This window comes from Narcine bancroftii, chromosome 9 (assembly GCF_036971445.1).
Source record: "Narcine bancroftii isolate sNarBan1 chromosome 9, sNarBan1.hap1, whole genome shotgun sequence".
Lineage (NCBI taxonomy): Eukaryota > Metazoa > Chordata > Chondrichthyes > Torpediniformes > Narcinidae > Narcine > Narcine bancroftii.
Genome location: NC_091477.1, coordinates 3,112,210 through 3,126,795, shown reverse-complemented (window position 1 = coordinate 3,126,795; position 14,586 = coordinate 3,112,210). Strand labels below are relative to the sequence as shown.

The window sequence follows — 14,586 nt, the reverse complement described above, 5'->3', positions numbered from 1 at the left end:
GACACAAACCCTAGAGCAGACACAGAAGAAGAAGAAGGAGAACATCAAGCTCTGCACCGAGAAATAGAAGATAAAGGGAATGGACAGTACATAGATTTAAAAAAATTTCAAGAATATATGGAAGCGTTAAAAGAATGGCTGACACGAGAATTTAGTGAAATGAAAGGAAAAATGAAAAGAAGAAAAAGTGTGTAGATTAGAGCTGGTTATAGCAGATGTAGGGAAAAGATTAGAAAATGTGGAAGAACGAGAAACAGCCGTAAAAATGGAAGTGAACGACTTAAAAAGAAAATTGGAAGAAACTGATAAAAGTTAAAGAAACACAGGAGTTGTTAGCTCAGAAGATGGATATAATGGAAAACTATAGTAGGCGAAACAAGATAAAGATAGTGGGCCTTAAGGAAGATGAAGAAGGCAAAGATATGAAAGAATTTATAAAAGAATGGATCCCAAACGTCCTGGGAATGCCAGAAATGCAGGAAGGAATGGAAATAGAAAGGGCACACAGAACATTAGCCCCGAAACCACAGTCACAACAAAAACCAAGATCTGTTTTAGTAAAATTCCTGAGATACACGACAAGAGAAAATATATTGGAGAGGGCAATGAAACAAATGAGAGAAGACAAAAAACCACTGGAATACAAAAGTCAAAAGTTTTTTGTCTACCCAGTCATAAGTTTTGAGCTCCTGAAGAAGAGGAAGGAGTTTAATGCAGCAAAATCGATCCTTTGGAAGAAAGGCTATAAATTTATGTTAAGATATCCAGTGGTGCTTAAAATAGTTATCCCATTAACCTAATGAAGAGGATCAAAAATTTATGCAAGATATCTTTTTGAAGATTGCAGATATACAGAGGAATATATTGATAGGAGGGGACTTCAACCTTAATTTGTACTCAAAGATGGATAAAACTGGATGCAGATAAAACTAGCAGAAAGAACAAAGTAACCAAATTTATGGTTAAACCGATGCAGGAAATGCAACTTTTGGATATATGGAGGAGACAACACCCAAAGGAGAAAGAATACTCCTATTATTCGGGTAGACATGAAACATACTCAAGGATAGACCTGTTCCTGTTGTCAGCCCACATCCAAGGAAGAGTTAGAAAAACGGAATATAAAGTTAAATTGTTATCAGATCACTCACCCCTGTTATTAGCAATAGAGCTAGAGGACATCCCACCAAGAATGTCAAGATGGAGATTAAACTCCATGCTACTTAAAAGACAGGATTTTAGAGAATTCATTGAGCGCCAAATTAAAATGTACTTTGAAATAAATACGGAATCAGTGAAAGATAAATTTATACTATGGGATGCAATGAAAGCCTTCATCAGAGGGCAGATAATAAGTTATGTAACTAAGATGAAGAAGGACTACAATCGGGAAATAGAACAGTTGGAAAGGGAAATAGCAAGTAGAGAAAAAGAATTAGCAATAAGAGAAGATACAACAAAAAGAAGAGAATTGGTGGACAAAAAAATAAAATATGAAACACTACAAACATACAAGGTGGAGAAGAACATAATGAAGACAAAGCAGAAGTAATATGAGCTAGGAGAAAAAACGCACAAAATATTAGCTTGGCAGCTTAACAAGCTAAGAGAAGCTAAAACAAGCTAAAAGAATGGTATTGGCATCAAGGAAAAAGGACAAACAAATTACATATAACCCAACAGAAATCAATGAAAACTTCAAGGAATTCTACGAGCAACTATATCGAACTGAGAACGAAGGGAAAGAAGACAAAATAGTTGAGTTTCTAGCTAAAATTGAACTACCGAAATTGCAAGAAGAGGAGAAAAACAAATTAATAAAATCATTTGAAATAGAGGAAATACACGATATATTAAAAAAACTACCGAACAATAAAACGCTGAGAGAGGACAGACTCCCAATAGAATTCTATAAAACATTTAAAGACTTATTAATTCCTCCTCTCCTGGAAGTAATGAACCAGATTGAAGAAACACAAAACATACCAGATTCATGCAAAACAGCAATAATTACAGTAATACTAAAGATGGGGAAAGATCCACTAACACCAGCATCGTATAGACCAATATCTCTACTCAACACAGATTATAAGATAATAGCTAAACTATTAGCAAACAGATTGGCCGATTGTGTACCAAAAATAGTAAAACTAGACCAAACTGAATTTATTAAGATGAACAACGGACAATATCTGCAAGTTCATTAACTTAATCCATGAAGTACAAGGAAACAAGGCACCAACAGTGGCAGTTGCCTTAGACGCAGAGAAAGCCTTTGACAGAGTAGAATGGAATTATCTATTCAAAATACTACAGAGGTTCAACCTACCAGAGAAATATATTAATTGGATTAAAGCATTATATAAGGGACCATTGGCGAAGGTGACAGTAAATGGATATATATCAAACTAATTTAAATTAAGCAGGTCAACTAGGCAGGGATGTCCACTATCTCCCTCACTGTTTGTGTTAGCTATAGAACCCTTGGCAGAACTGATAAGAACAGAAAATTAAATAAGAGGGATAAAAATAAAAGAGAAGGAGTATAAAATCAGTCTATTTGCAGATGACATCATAGTATACTTAACAGAACCAGAATTATCAATAAAAGAATTACATAAAAAATTGAAGGAATATGGAGAAGTATCGGGGTACAAAATCAATGCAAATAAAAGTGAAGCGATGCCAATGAATAATATGGATTTCACAAAGTTTAAGAAAGGATCACCATTTAAATGGCAAACACAAGCAATCCAATTACTAGGTATTCAACTAGATACTAATCTAGGCCATCTATACAAATTAAATTATCAGCCATTAATGAAGAAATTACAAGACGACTTAGAACATTGGAAAGATTTACCATTAACACTGATAGGAAGGGTAAATTGCATTAAAATGAATATCTTCCCAAGGATACAATACCTATTTCAATCATTACCAATTTACCTAACAGAGAAATTCTTCAAGGAGCTAAAGAAAATAATAAGGAAATTCTTATGGAAAGGGGGGAAACCGGGGATAGTGCTAGATAAATTAACAGAATGGTACAAACAAGGAGGCTTACAGCTACCAAACTTTAAGAATTATTATAGAGCAACACAATTAAGATACCTATCAGATTTTTATCAAATGAAGGAAAAACCAGATTGGACCAGATTAGAGCTAGATAAAATAGGGGAGAAGATACCTGAACATATACTATACAAGTGGGATGAAAAGCTGGTGCAACATAGGAATTCACCAGTACTGCACCATCTGCTCAACATTTGGAAGAAGATTCACGTAGAAAAGAAAAAAACAAATTATCAACTACCAAAATAAATATTGACGCAAAATCAACTAATCCCTTTCACAATAGATAATCTTTCCTTTAGAGAATGGGAGAGAAAAGGGATCAAAAGAATAGAAAATTGCTTTTTGGGAAATAATTTATTAACATTCGAACAAATGAAGTACAAATATGGAATCACTAATGGTACAATGTTTGCATACCATCAACTGAAAACTTACTTAAAGGACAAATTGGGAAGCAGTCTGAGATTACCAGAAGGAAGCAATTTTGAATATGTGATTACAGACACAATGATAATTAAAAGATTTATAACCAACATGTACATCAAACTGAAAGAGAACGAGGAAATAAGTTGTAAACCCAAACAAAAATGGGAACAAGATCTAAACATAAAGATAAAGAATGAAACATGGGAAAAGCTATGCTCCAGAACTATGAGAAATACAATAAACACGAGGTTACGCATGATACAATATAATTGGTTACACAGGCTATACATCACACCCCAAAAGTTAAATAAATGGGACCCAACAATATCAGACAGATGTTTTCGCTGTTAGAAGGAAACGGGAACAACAGTACATGCAATTAGGGCATGTGAGAAAGTGGAAAAGTTTTGGGAAGATCTAAATCAGGTATTAAATAAAATCACAAAAAAGCAACATTCCAAAAAATCCAGAGATCTTTCTTCTAAGTAATACAAGATGTAAAGAACTTGGATTCGATTTGGATGAAGCACAAAAAAGATTTATTATGATAGCCTTAGCTGTAGCAAAAAAATGTATTATGTCAACCTGGAAATTAGAAGATAGCCTGAGAATACAGCAATGGTACATAGATATGAATAAATGTATTCCATTGGAAAAAATAACATATAATTTAAGAAATAACATCACAGTATTCGAACAAATTTGGAAACCATACATGGAACACAACAGAGAAGTCAAACCGTGGACCTCCACCGCCTAAAATGACAGAAGGAGAAGACGAAATGAACTGACCCAGTGTGTAAAAGTCGATGTCACAAATTTCTTGTTTATTATCATTTTGTGATGACATTGTTTAATGGGTTTAATGTATCATATAGGTTGAACATTGAGTGAGTGGGGAGGGGGGAATGAAGGAGGGAGGGAAGGGATGGGGGAAAAGGGGAGATATTCAAGAGGGAAATGTTTATGTGTATTTTGGTTCATAGTTTGAAAAATTTAAAAAAAAAAGAAATGCTGCTCTAAACCCCACTCACCCCAGCATCCCTCCGTCAACTCCCCACTCATCACTTTTCTGTGAGCTTGCCCCACATTTCTCCTTTGAATTCTCCCCCCTCCCCACCTTAGGCAGAGCTTTGCATCACATTACCCACATTCAAATAAGTGAACCATTACTTTTTCCAACAGGGAGAAACCTATTCTCCAACATGGCGAAGCAACCAATGATGCAAGCCAAGGAAAAACTGGACGAGGCAGCTGGAGAACCCAAAAAGCCCCTAGTGATGCCAGGAATAAAGAGTAACTATGACCACAAACACTGGGATTGGGGAATGGCGCGCGTCAACCACTGGGTGTGAGGAAATCCATGTGGTTGGGAAAAGGGGAATCTAGAATCCGAAAGGAAGGTGAATTAAGGGGGGGCTTTAGGTCAGTTGGGTGTAATTGGGTGGCACGGGCTCATAGGCCGAAAGGGTCTGTTACCATGCTGTACGTCTAAATTTAAGATTTAAATTTAAATCTAAAAAAATTAAATTAGAAAATAAACATGGAGAGTGGTGGGTGCCTGGAATGCATTGGTGTGGGTTGGTGGTGGTGGCTGGTACAACAGGGTCTCTTAGACAGGCCGATGGATGGAAGAGAAACAGAGGGTTATGGGAAGGAAGGAGGGGAGGGTTAGTTTGTTGAGTTGGTTAATATAGGTCAGTACAGCATCATGGACTGAAGGGCCTGTATCCTTCTGGATTGTTCTTTTTTCTAAACCCATGATATTGGAACATATTAAATGTAAGAATGTGGAATGGTACAGGCCCTTTGGCCCACGATGTTGTGCCAACCTCTGTACGCCTTCTCCACACCAATCTAACTCTTCCCTTCCTCTTTCCCATAACTCTCTTTCTCTTCCATCCATCGGCCTGTCTCAGAGTCCCTATTGTACCAGCCTCCACCACCAGCAATGCATCTCAGGCCCCCACTGCTCTCTGTGTAAATACCTTATCCTTGATGTCTCCCCTAAACTTTCCTCCACTCACCTGGTACATATGTCCTCTGGTATTGGCCTTTGGTGCCTTGGGAAAAAGATGCTGGTTGTCCACCTTATCTACGTCCCTCATAACTTAAACACCTCAATTAAGTTCCATCTCATCCTTTATCGCTCCAAAGAGAAAAGCCCTAGCTCATTCTTTCTTTCTTCATAAGACATGTTCTCCAATCCAGGCAACATAAGAACACAAGAAATAGGAGTGGGAGTCGGCCATCCGGCCCGTCAAGCCTGTTCCACCATTCAATGTGATCACAGCTGATCTGATGATGGGCTCATCTCCACCGACCTGCCTTTTGCCCATATTCCTTAATTCCCCGACTATGTAAAAATCTATCCAACCTCGTCTTAAATGTATTTACTGAGGAAACCTCCACTGTTTCAAAGAGCAGTGAATTCCACAGATTCCCCATCCTCTGGGAAAAGCAGTACCCCCTCATCTCCGTCCTAAATCTACTACTCTCAATCTACTACTCTCAGTCCCCTAGTTCTGGTCTCCACCAATGGTAGCAACTTACCAACCTCCATCTTATCTGCACTTTTCATCATTTTATACTTTTCTATAAGATCCCTCTCATTCTTCTAAATTCCAGCAAGTACAGTCCCAAACGGCTCGATCTCTCCTTGAAGGTGAACCCCCTTCTTCTACTCCAGACGCGGCCTCATCAGGACCTTGTACAGTTGCAGCATAACCTCCCTGCTCTTAAACTCAATCCCTCTGGCAGTGAAGGCCAACATTCCATTTGCCTTCATGATTACCTGCTGCACCTGTAAACCAACCTTTTGCGAGTCCATGCACAAGCGCTCCCAAGTCTTTCTGGATGGCAGCAATAATGCAATCACTTGCCATTTAAATAATATTCTGATCTTCCATTTTGCTTTCCAAAATGGATAACCTCACATTAACCGTCATTGTACTCCATCTGCCAGACCCTTTCCCACTCATTTAATCTATCCAGGTAAATCTCCTCTGCACCATCTCCAAAGCTTCCACATCTTCCCATAATGAGATAACCACAATGGAACACAATACTCTGTGGACTAACCAGGGTCTTGTAGAGCTTCAACATTACCTTGTGGCCCTTGAACTCAATCCCTGACGACTGAGGGGTTCATTTGTGGGAGACAAATCTTTTCTCAGTTTTGGGAATCATGAACGCTCTCTTCCTCAAAGATGGTGGAAACAGCATTTCTGAATATTTGCAAGGCAGAGTTAGGGAATTTCCTCTTAAGCAAGCTGGTGAAAGGTTACACTCCCAACCAATGGGGGAGCAGACTAGAAGAGGAGAAAAGCCCACTTCTGCTCCAGGTTCATATGTCCACGTGTGCAGCTCCACTGCTGAATTCCAGTTCTGCCGACCACCACTGCTGGGGACCTTTCTCCACCTCGAGGCCAAACCAGTTTGTGTAGAGGGGAAGTCTGATCAGGACCTGGAGTCGGAATTCCATTCAGTGCTAAATCCATCCACCAATCCTGGTGGTGCAGTGTTGATTTCTTTGGAAGTAATTGAAGACTAACAAGATTCTCCACCATTGAGATTGCTTGATGCGCCATGAGGTTCCATTGCTATTCTGCTGGAGGGGTTGATGTCAAACAGTGCCAACCAGAGGGGACTCTCACAATTGGCATCACACATGTTGCTTGCTGACCTGAGAGATGGTGACAACCCTGGGCTCAAGCTGAGTAGGTATATTGGGAAAACCAAAGCCTTATCAGAATGACACGAGTTCTACAGCACAGAAACAGGCCCTACACCCCAACTTGTCCATGCTATCCAAGTTGTCTACCTGAGCTAGTCCCATTTTCCTGAGTTTAAGGCAGAGATTAATAGGGCATCAAAGGTTATGGGGAGAAGGCCGGGCAGTTGGGAAAATGGATCAGCTCCTGATTAAATGGTGGGACAGACTCGATGGGCTGAATGGCCTATTTCTGCTCCTATGTCTTATGGTCTTATTGGCCCTTTTCCTTCTGAACATTCCTGTACATGTCCACTGTTCAGCACTACAGAGTTACAGAGAGGGCAGTTAAAGGAAAGGCAGCATCACCTTACAGGCGTAGGGATTATTCAAATGTCTGATTATTCTGATTATGGCAGGAAAGAATCTGCCTTTGAATCGGGGCGGTGGGGGTGGGGGGGTGTGATCTCACACTTGTGAACCTTCTTCCTCTTGGAAGTGGAGTGAAGAGAGTGAGATGAGCCCTTAAATGTGTTAGTTGCTTTTAAATTTTTACTGTAGACATACAGGCCAATTCAGCCCATGAGCCCGTGCCGCCAAATTACACCCCATTAACCTACACCCCCTGGTACATTTCAAACAGTGGGAGGAAACCGGAGCCCCCGGGGAAAACCTGTGCAGACACGGGGAGAACATACATACTCCTTACAGACAGTGCATGATTTAAACCCCGGTCTGGCCCCGATCGCTGGCGCTGTAAAGGTGTTGCACTAACCGGTGTGCCAACCCTGCTGCCCAAGTCCAAACCGATCCACCTTATTAATGAAACTCCTCATTACTGGGAATATTATTTCTTGTCCCCTTTCTTGTAGCTGGGCAAACAAGATTGTACACAATACCCCAAGTGTGGACTCACCAACATCTTGTATAATGCAGACAAGCGTGACAAACGGTTTCATTACTCACCTTCCTGGAACTCTTTATCTCTACCCCCATAGTCTCTCTCTACAGCTCCTCCCAGGGCCCCACCAATTACCGTGTAAGTCCTGCCCTGGTGTAACTGATTGCACTTGCCCCATTCCCATCGCTATTCCTTTGCCCATATTCCAAATTCTTCTTTAATCATTCCAACAAACTCCAATTTTGGGCCACGGACACCAAGAAGAGCTTTGTACAATCTGCGTCCACAATCTGCACAGTGGAACGTTGAACATTCTATGAGTACAGCTTGTCTCATCTCTACCCACTGAATCCCCTCCCCCCACAGCCCATGGAATCTCACCCCCATCATCCAATCTCCCCATGGACACTCTCCCCACAGACGCTCTCCCCACGGACACTCTCCCCACGGAAACTCTCCCCACGGACACTCTCCCCGTGGACACACTCCTCATGGACACTCTCCCCATGGACACACTCTCCCCCATGGACACTCTCCTCATGAACACTACCCCGACGGACACTCTCCCCATGGACACTGTCTTCCCCACGGATTCTCTTCCCATGGACACTCACCTCACGGACACTCTCCCCATGACACTCTCTCCTCATGGACACTCTCCCCCCTCACGGACACTCTCCACCCTCATGGACACTATCCCCACGGACACTCACCCCACGGACACTCTACCCTCATGGACATTCTTCCCAAAGACTCTCCCTGATGATCTCTGCACAATGAGTGGATTTTGGAACAAGGAGCATTTGAAGGTTTGGGGGGTGGGACAGAGCAGAGAATCCCAGTCACAAATGGATCCATTGTGACACCCTCCTTATTTTCCCCGTGCAGTTCAGAGGGCAGAGACTCTGTGTGAGAGGAAGAGGAAAATGGTGAAGAGAAAACCTGGCAGTTTCTATCCCTCTTGTAATACGGATGGGAACTTTGAGCCCAAGCAATGTTGGCCCAGCACTGGCTTTTGCTGGTGCTCCTACCCCAATGGAACTGAAGTCAAGGGAACAGCAACTCGTGACCACCTGGATAATTGTGAAAGTAGACTTCAGCTGCATTCACCAGCCTGTAAGTGGGATTGAGATGAGCCAAGGACCTGCAACCCGAGGCTGCGATTACACAGCCCCTCAACAGAGTTACTGAAACCCCAAATGCAGCTCCCGCATTCACAGATTCACTGACTCAGCCTACTGTGGTAGGGGACAGTAGTGAGCAGTGGGAATAGATTATTTCTCCCCAGTCACAGTCTCCCCACAGACACTGTCCCCCACCGACACTCTCCCCCACAGACACTCTCCCTACAGATACTCTTCCCCCACGGACACTCTCTCCAAGGACTCACTTCCCCATGGTCACTCTCCCCCATGGACACTCCGGCACAGATACTCTCCCCCATAGACACTCCCCCATAGACACTCCCCCATAGACACTCTCCACATGGTCACTCTCCCCCATCTCCCACTCTCCCCACATTGCCTGTGCCTCACCCCATCAATGTGTCACCTCTTTCTATCTCTCCGATTCCAGAGGAAACCAAAGCTGAAGGAATCCCGAGTTGAACTGAGCAAGGGCCGTAGCCAGAGCGAGAGTAGAGCTCGTGACCTCTCTGCACTAATTTCACAGGGAATCTGAGCCCTCTGTAGTCCTGCTCCACACCTGTAACCTCTCTCCCATTGCTTATTCGGAATTTATTCAGTTCTGCATCAAAAAAAGGGAATTGTTGAATCAAGTATGTGGAGATATTTCCAAAACTGATGCAAATTTTTTTTCTTTTCTTACCACAGATATTGATTAAGCATGAACCGTTGGGGGACACAGATGATCTTCATCAGCTTTTCTCCCCAGACATTAATTGCAAAGATTAATTCTTCATTAACATTGTGTTTGATTGTTCATTTTTAGCAGCTGATGTGTACCGAACAGATCTATTTCCTTTCCTTACTTAGATGATTAGAGTTTTGCAGCACAAAAACAGGCCTTTCGGCCCATCAATCCTTGATGACCATGTCATCTGTAAGGACTTGTTTGGAGTAGAAAATGTATCCTTTGGGAGCTCCTAGAAGGCTTGTGGTAAAATTCGCTTGGATGAGCAACTGAAGGCCAACAAAGAGCATTGGTGGAAATTTTAGGGATTTATGGCTGGGTTTTAAGGTGGTAATCTCATGCAGATGTGTCCTTGGGCGTAGGTCTGCAGTCGGGGAAGGTGAGCCCTGGCAAGGCACAACATCCAGAGGACAGGGGCAACTCTGCGCTGGTCACTTTGATGGAGCTGTTACTCCGACTGGCCCCCACACCATCACTTCTGTCCATGACCCGCACTTCCTAAAACTTGGTCCATCATCCCAGAACATCTACTCAGTACTGGGACCATGAGGAACACCCATGGGAGAAATCAATCTCCAAACGGGCATATGGGATGCACAATGAGAGCTGACCCAGTTCCCGTGGAGTATTATTTTATCTGAAGTGATTTCTCTCTCTAGCCCATCATCTGTCCCTCCCACTCAGTGGGGTTCACTGGTTACAGCCAGTTATTGGGGTACACGTTAGGATTTTCTCCAATGCTCTTTCACTGGACAATTTAAAGAATATTAACATCATAACTTTATTTATCATTATGTTTTCAGCCTGTTATTAATTAAAACAATAATATTGATTGATCTTATTAATATTTTCTGATTAGTAACTGCTCTCTTCTGCTGGGAGATACTATTTCGCAATAAATGGTGTGGATTTTATTTTGTTTTTTAAAATTCTTTTGGAATATGAAAATAATTGGAATGTTTGAGTGGAAAGTGAACATTTGGCATGTTATGGGTCCTGTGAACCACAATGCGTTAGTGTTTGTAGGAGGGGAGGGGTGGTGTGTGTGTGTGTGTGTGTGTGTGTGTGTGCGCGCATGTATATGTGTGCATGAGTGCATGTATGCTTACCTGCGTGTGAGTCTGTGTGTGTGTGTGCGCGCACATGTGTGTGCATGTGTGTGTTTGTGCGCTTGTGCATGTTTGTGTGTGTGTGAGCATGCATGTATGTATGTGCATGTGTGCACATGTATATGTGTGTGTATGTATGCTTACATGTGTGTGTGTGTGTGTGTGTGTGTGTGCATATATGAGAGTGAGAGAAGAGAGAGACACAACCCAGGTGTAAATCTGCATCATGTGTGCAGGCTCCAGATTGGACAGCCTAGGATTTGGGTTCATGATCCTGAGGACTCAATGATGTTCACGTGTAATTCGGGCCTCTATTCAACTTCAGGATTCCCAAGGCTGGTGATATCATGGCAGGTTGACATAAGTGTCAACCAATCACAAGTTCAGAGGGTATTTTTCTACCAATGGCCTCAAGGTGCAACCAATGGTGGGGGAAAGGGGATGGGTTATGTGATACAATGAAAGCTCAAAGACTGCTACCAGTATGACCCATGGGAGCTGGTAACCTGCACTGTTGAGGATCAAGGTGGTTTTCATTATGAGGAGAGAAGGGATCCAAATGGACGTGTGAAATAAAACATGACAAAATTATCTTGGTTTTCCATTTGCCAAAGAACAGGATAACTCACTTCAACTTATATGATGAGTTATGAGTTCAAGTTGAACGTCATTGACACATGTACTGTGGTGAAGAGGTTTCTTTAGCGAGCTGACCAGCTCACCAACCCAAGCACAGTACAGCAGGTACTACACCGTTCAGAAATGGAGAGTTACAGAGAGAGAGCAGTTAAAACAGAGCAAAGGCAGCATCACTTTACAGGCATGGGGTCCATTCAGGAGCCTGGTAACAGTAGGAGAGAATCTGCCCTTGGATCTGGGAGTGTGTGATCTCATACTCATGAAACTTCTTGACGGGAGGGGGCAAAGGGAGTGTGGCCAGGGTGGAATGAGCCTTTTAAAGTTTAAAGGAGATTTACAAGGCAAGATATTTTACACAGAGTGGTGGGTGCGTGGAACGGGCTGCCAGGAGTGGTGGTGGAAGCAGGTATGATAGTGGCCTTTGGACCATTAGGGAATGGAGGGAAACATGGGAGACTGCGGGTGCTGGAACCTGTGGCAACGTGCAGCCTGATCTGGGAACTCAGTGGATCGCGCAATGTCAGTGGGAAAGAAAGAATGGTCAGCGCTGTGGGCCAGAGCCTTTCGTCGGGACTGAGAGCCAGGGTAATGAGGATGTGCTGGGAACTTACTCAACAATCTAAACCTTCCCTCCCTCATTCCCACAACCCTCTATTTTTCTTGTGTCCATGTCCCTTTTTTCGCAGCCTCCACCACCAGGCCTGGCAATGCTTTCCAGACACCCACTACCCTGTCTAAAATTACCCCTAAACAGTCCCCCTCACACCTTGTGCAGATCTCCTTTGGTGTTTGCTAGTCTTGACCTGGGATAAAGATGTTGGCTCTATAACTAACACAGAGTTTTTACCCGAGTTTTGATGCTTGTTTTACAAAACTGAAACTTGACCCTGACATAACTTGAGGAAATATAATGTTTCCATGGTACGGTCTAAGTAAAGGACTGCACCCTATCGATGCCTCTCATTATCTTGGAGACCGCTATCAAGTCTTCTCTCATCCTTCTTTGCTCCAAAGAGAAATGTTCCAGCTCTGCTAAACTTGCTCATAAGACACGTGCTCCAACCCAGGCCACATCCTGGTGAATCTCCTCTGCACCCTCTCCACAGCTTCCACGTCCTTCCTGTAATGAGGCGATCAGAAATGAACACAATACTCCAAATGTGGTCTAACTAGAGTTTTATAGAACTGCAACATGACCTCATGAAAAACACGATGCTGGAGAAATTCATCAGGTCAGACAGGGAACTTTATAGAGCAAAGATAAGGCTACAGAACCAACAATTCAGGCTTGAGCCCTTCACCAAGGTATCATAACCATATAACAAGATGGTCATGTTACATTGAAAGAAGCTACACTTTAAATTTTAAAACTTTCCTTTAAAGCCCCTGTGTCCCAGTGTCCCTTGGCGTAATGAAAGGCTTGTATGCACGGAGCCCTCATGGAGGGCTTGTGTGTGTGTGTGTGTGTGTGTGAGCGAGACCGTGTGTGTGTGTGTGAGCGAGACCGCGCGCGTGTGTGTATGTGTGTGAGCGAGACCGCACGCGTGTGTGTGTATGTGTGTGAGCGAGACCATGCATGTGTGTGTGAGCGAGACCGCATGCGCGTGTGTGTGTGTGTGTGTGTGAGCGAGACCGCGTGCATGTGTGCATTCTGTACTCACTTTTGTACATGCTGTGCCAAGTCTGAGATCACCAGAGTCCATGTAACACACGAGCGAAGCTACTAACTAACTGAGCTGAGACCGTTCCAGAAAGGTTGAGTGGGGATTTGGGCTCTGAGATCTGTCTGTAGGAGTGGCAACTACCGTTCCATGTCCAGCGACATCAATAGGTTTGCGGCTGAATGAGGATCAGGCATGCAAATAGAGATTTTGGACAGAAAAGGAGAGACGCCAGGTGCAAGGTTCTTTTATTTAAAAAAAATGGTGGGTGCCTGGAATGCGTTGCCAGAGGTGTTGCTGGAGACTGGCACAATAGGGACATGTAAAAGACTCTTGGACAGTCACAGTAGAGGGCTATGGGGGTGAGGGAGGGAAGATTTAGATTGTTGTGGAGTAGATTTACATGGGCTGGCACAACATCAGGGGCTGAAGGGCCTGGACCATGCTGGAATGTTCTGTTTTAATCTAATCCTGTGATTGCCTCAACTTCATCCAGAATTAATCTCCAGGACAACCCTACTCCTGAGTCCACACCAACCCTTCTGCCCACCTGCACTAATCCTGCACTAGGACTGACTAACTTTAGTGTCTGTATCTAAGCCTCTCTGTATCACTTAAGTCTTCCAGTCCTGGTAAAATCAACTGCTCCTTCTCCAGCTTCACAACATCCTTAGAACATAGAACACTACATCACAGTGGAGGCCCTTTGGCCCTCAATGTTGTGCCGACCCATATATTCCTTGAAAAAAAACTAAACCCTCCCTGTCCCATAATCCTCTATTTTGCTTCCATCCGTGTGCCTGTCTAAGAACCTCTTAAATGCCCCAAATGTTCCAGCCTCCACCATCATCCCAGGCAAGGCATTCTAGGCACCCACAACTCTCTGTGTAAAAAATACTTACCCCTGACGTCTCCCCTAAACTTCCCTCCTTTCACTTTGTGCACACCTCCTCTGGTGTTTGCTGATCCTGCCCCTGGGAAACAGGCGCTGGTTGTCCACCCAGTCCATGCCTTTCATAATCTTGTTGACCTTTATCAAGTTACCTCTTATCCTTCTACGCTCCAAAGTGAAAAGTCCCAGCTCTGCTAACAATGCTTCATCAGATTTATTTTCCAATCCAGGCAGCATCCTGGTGAATCTCCTCTGCCCTCTCTCCATACCCTCCACATCCTTCCTCATGCTGGCTG

At 43.2% G+C, this 14,586-nt stretch overlaps 1 protein-coding gene across 2 annotated transcripts in view; it reads left to right on the top strand.

Moving 5' to 3' along the window:
• The window catches only part of LOC138743124 (H-2 class II histocompatibility antigen gamma chain-like), a 30,799-nt gene extending 19,896 nt beyond the window's left edge, over positions 1-10,903 (top strand). For both annotated transcript variants that reach the window (XM_069897994.1, XM_069897993.1), the window contains 3 exons: positions 4,690-4,800; positions 9,006-9,233; positions 9,950-10,903. In XM_069897994.1, coding sequence (XP_069754095.1) covers positions 4,690-4,800; positions 9,006-9,233; positions 9,950-9,960 — 350 coding nt within the window. In that variant the 3' untranslated portion in view covers positions 9,961-10,903. The remainder of the gene's footprint in view (positions 1-4,689; positions 4,801-9,005; positions 9,234-9,949) is intronic.
• Positions 10,904-14,586: the final 3,683 nt, after the last annotated feature.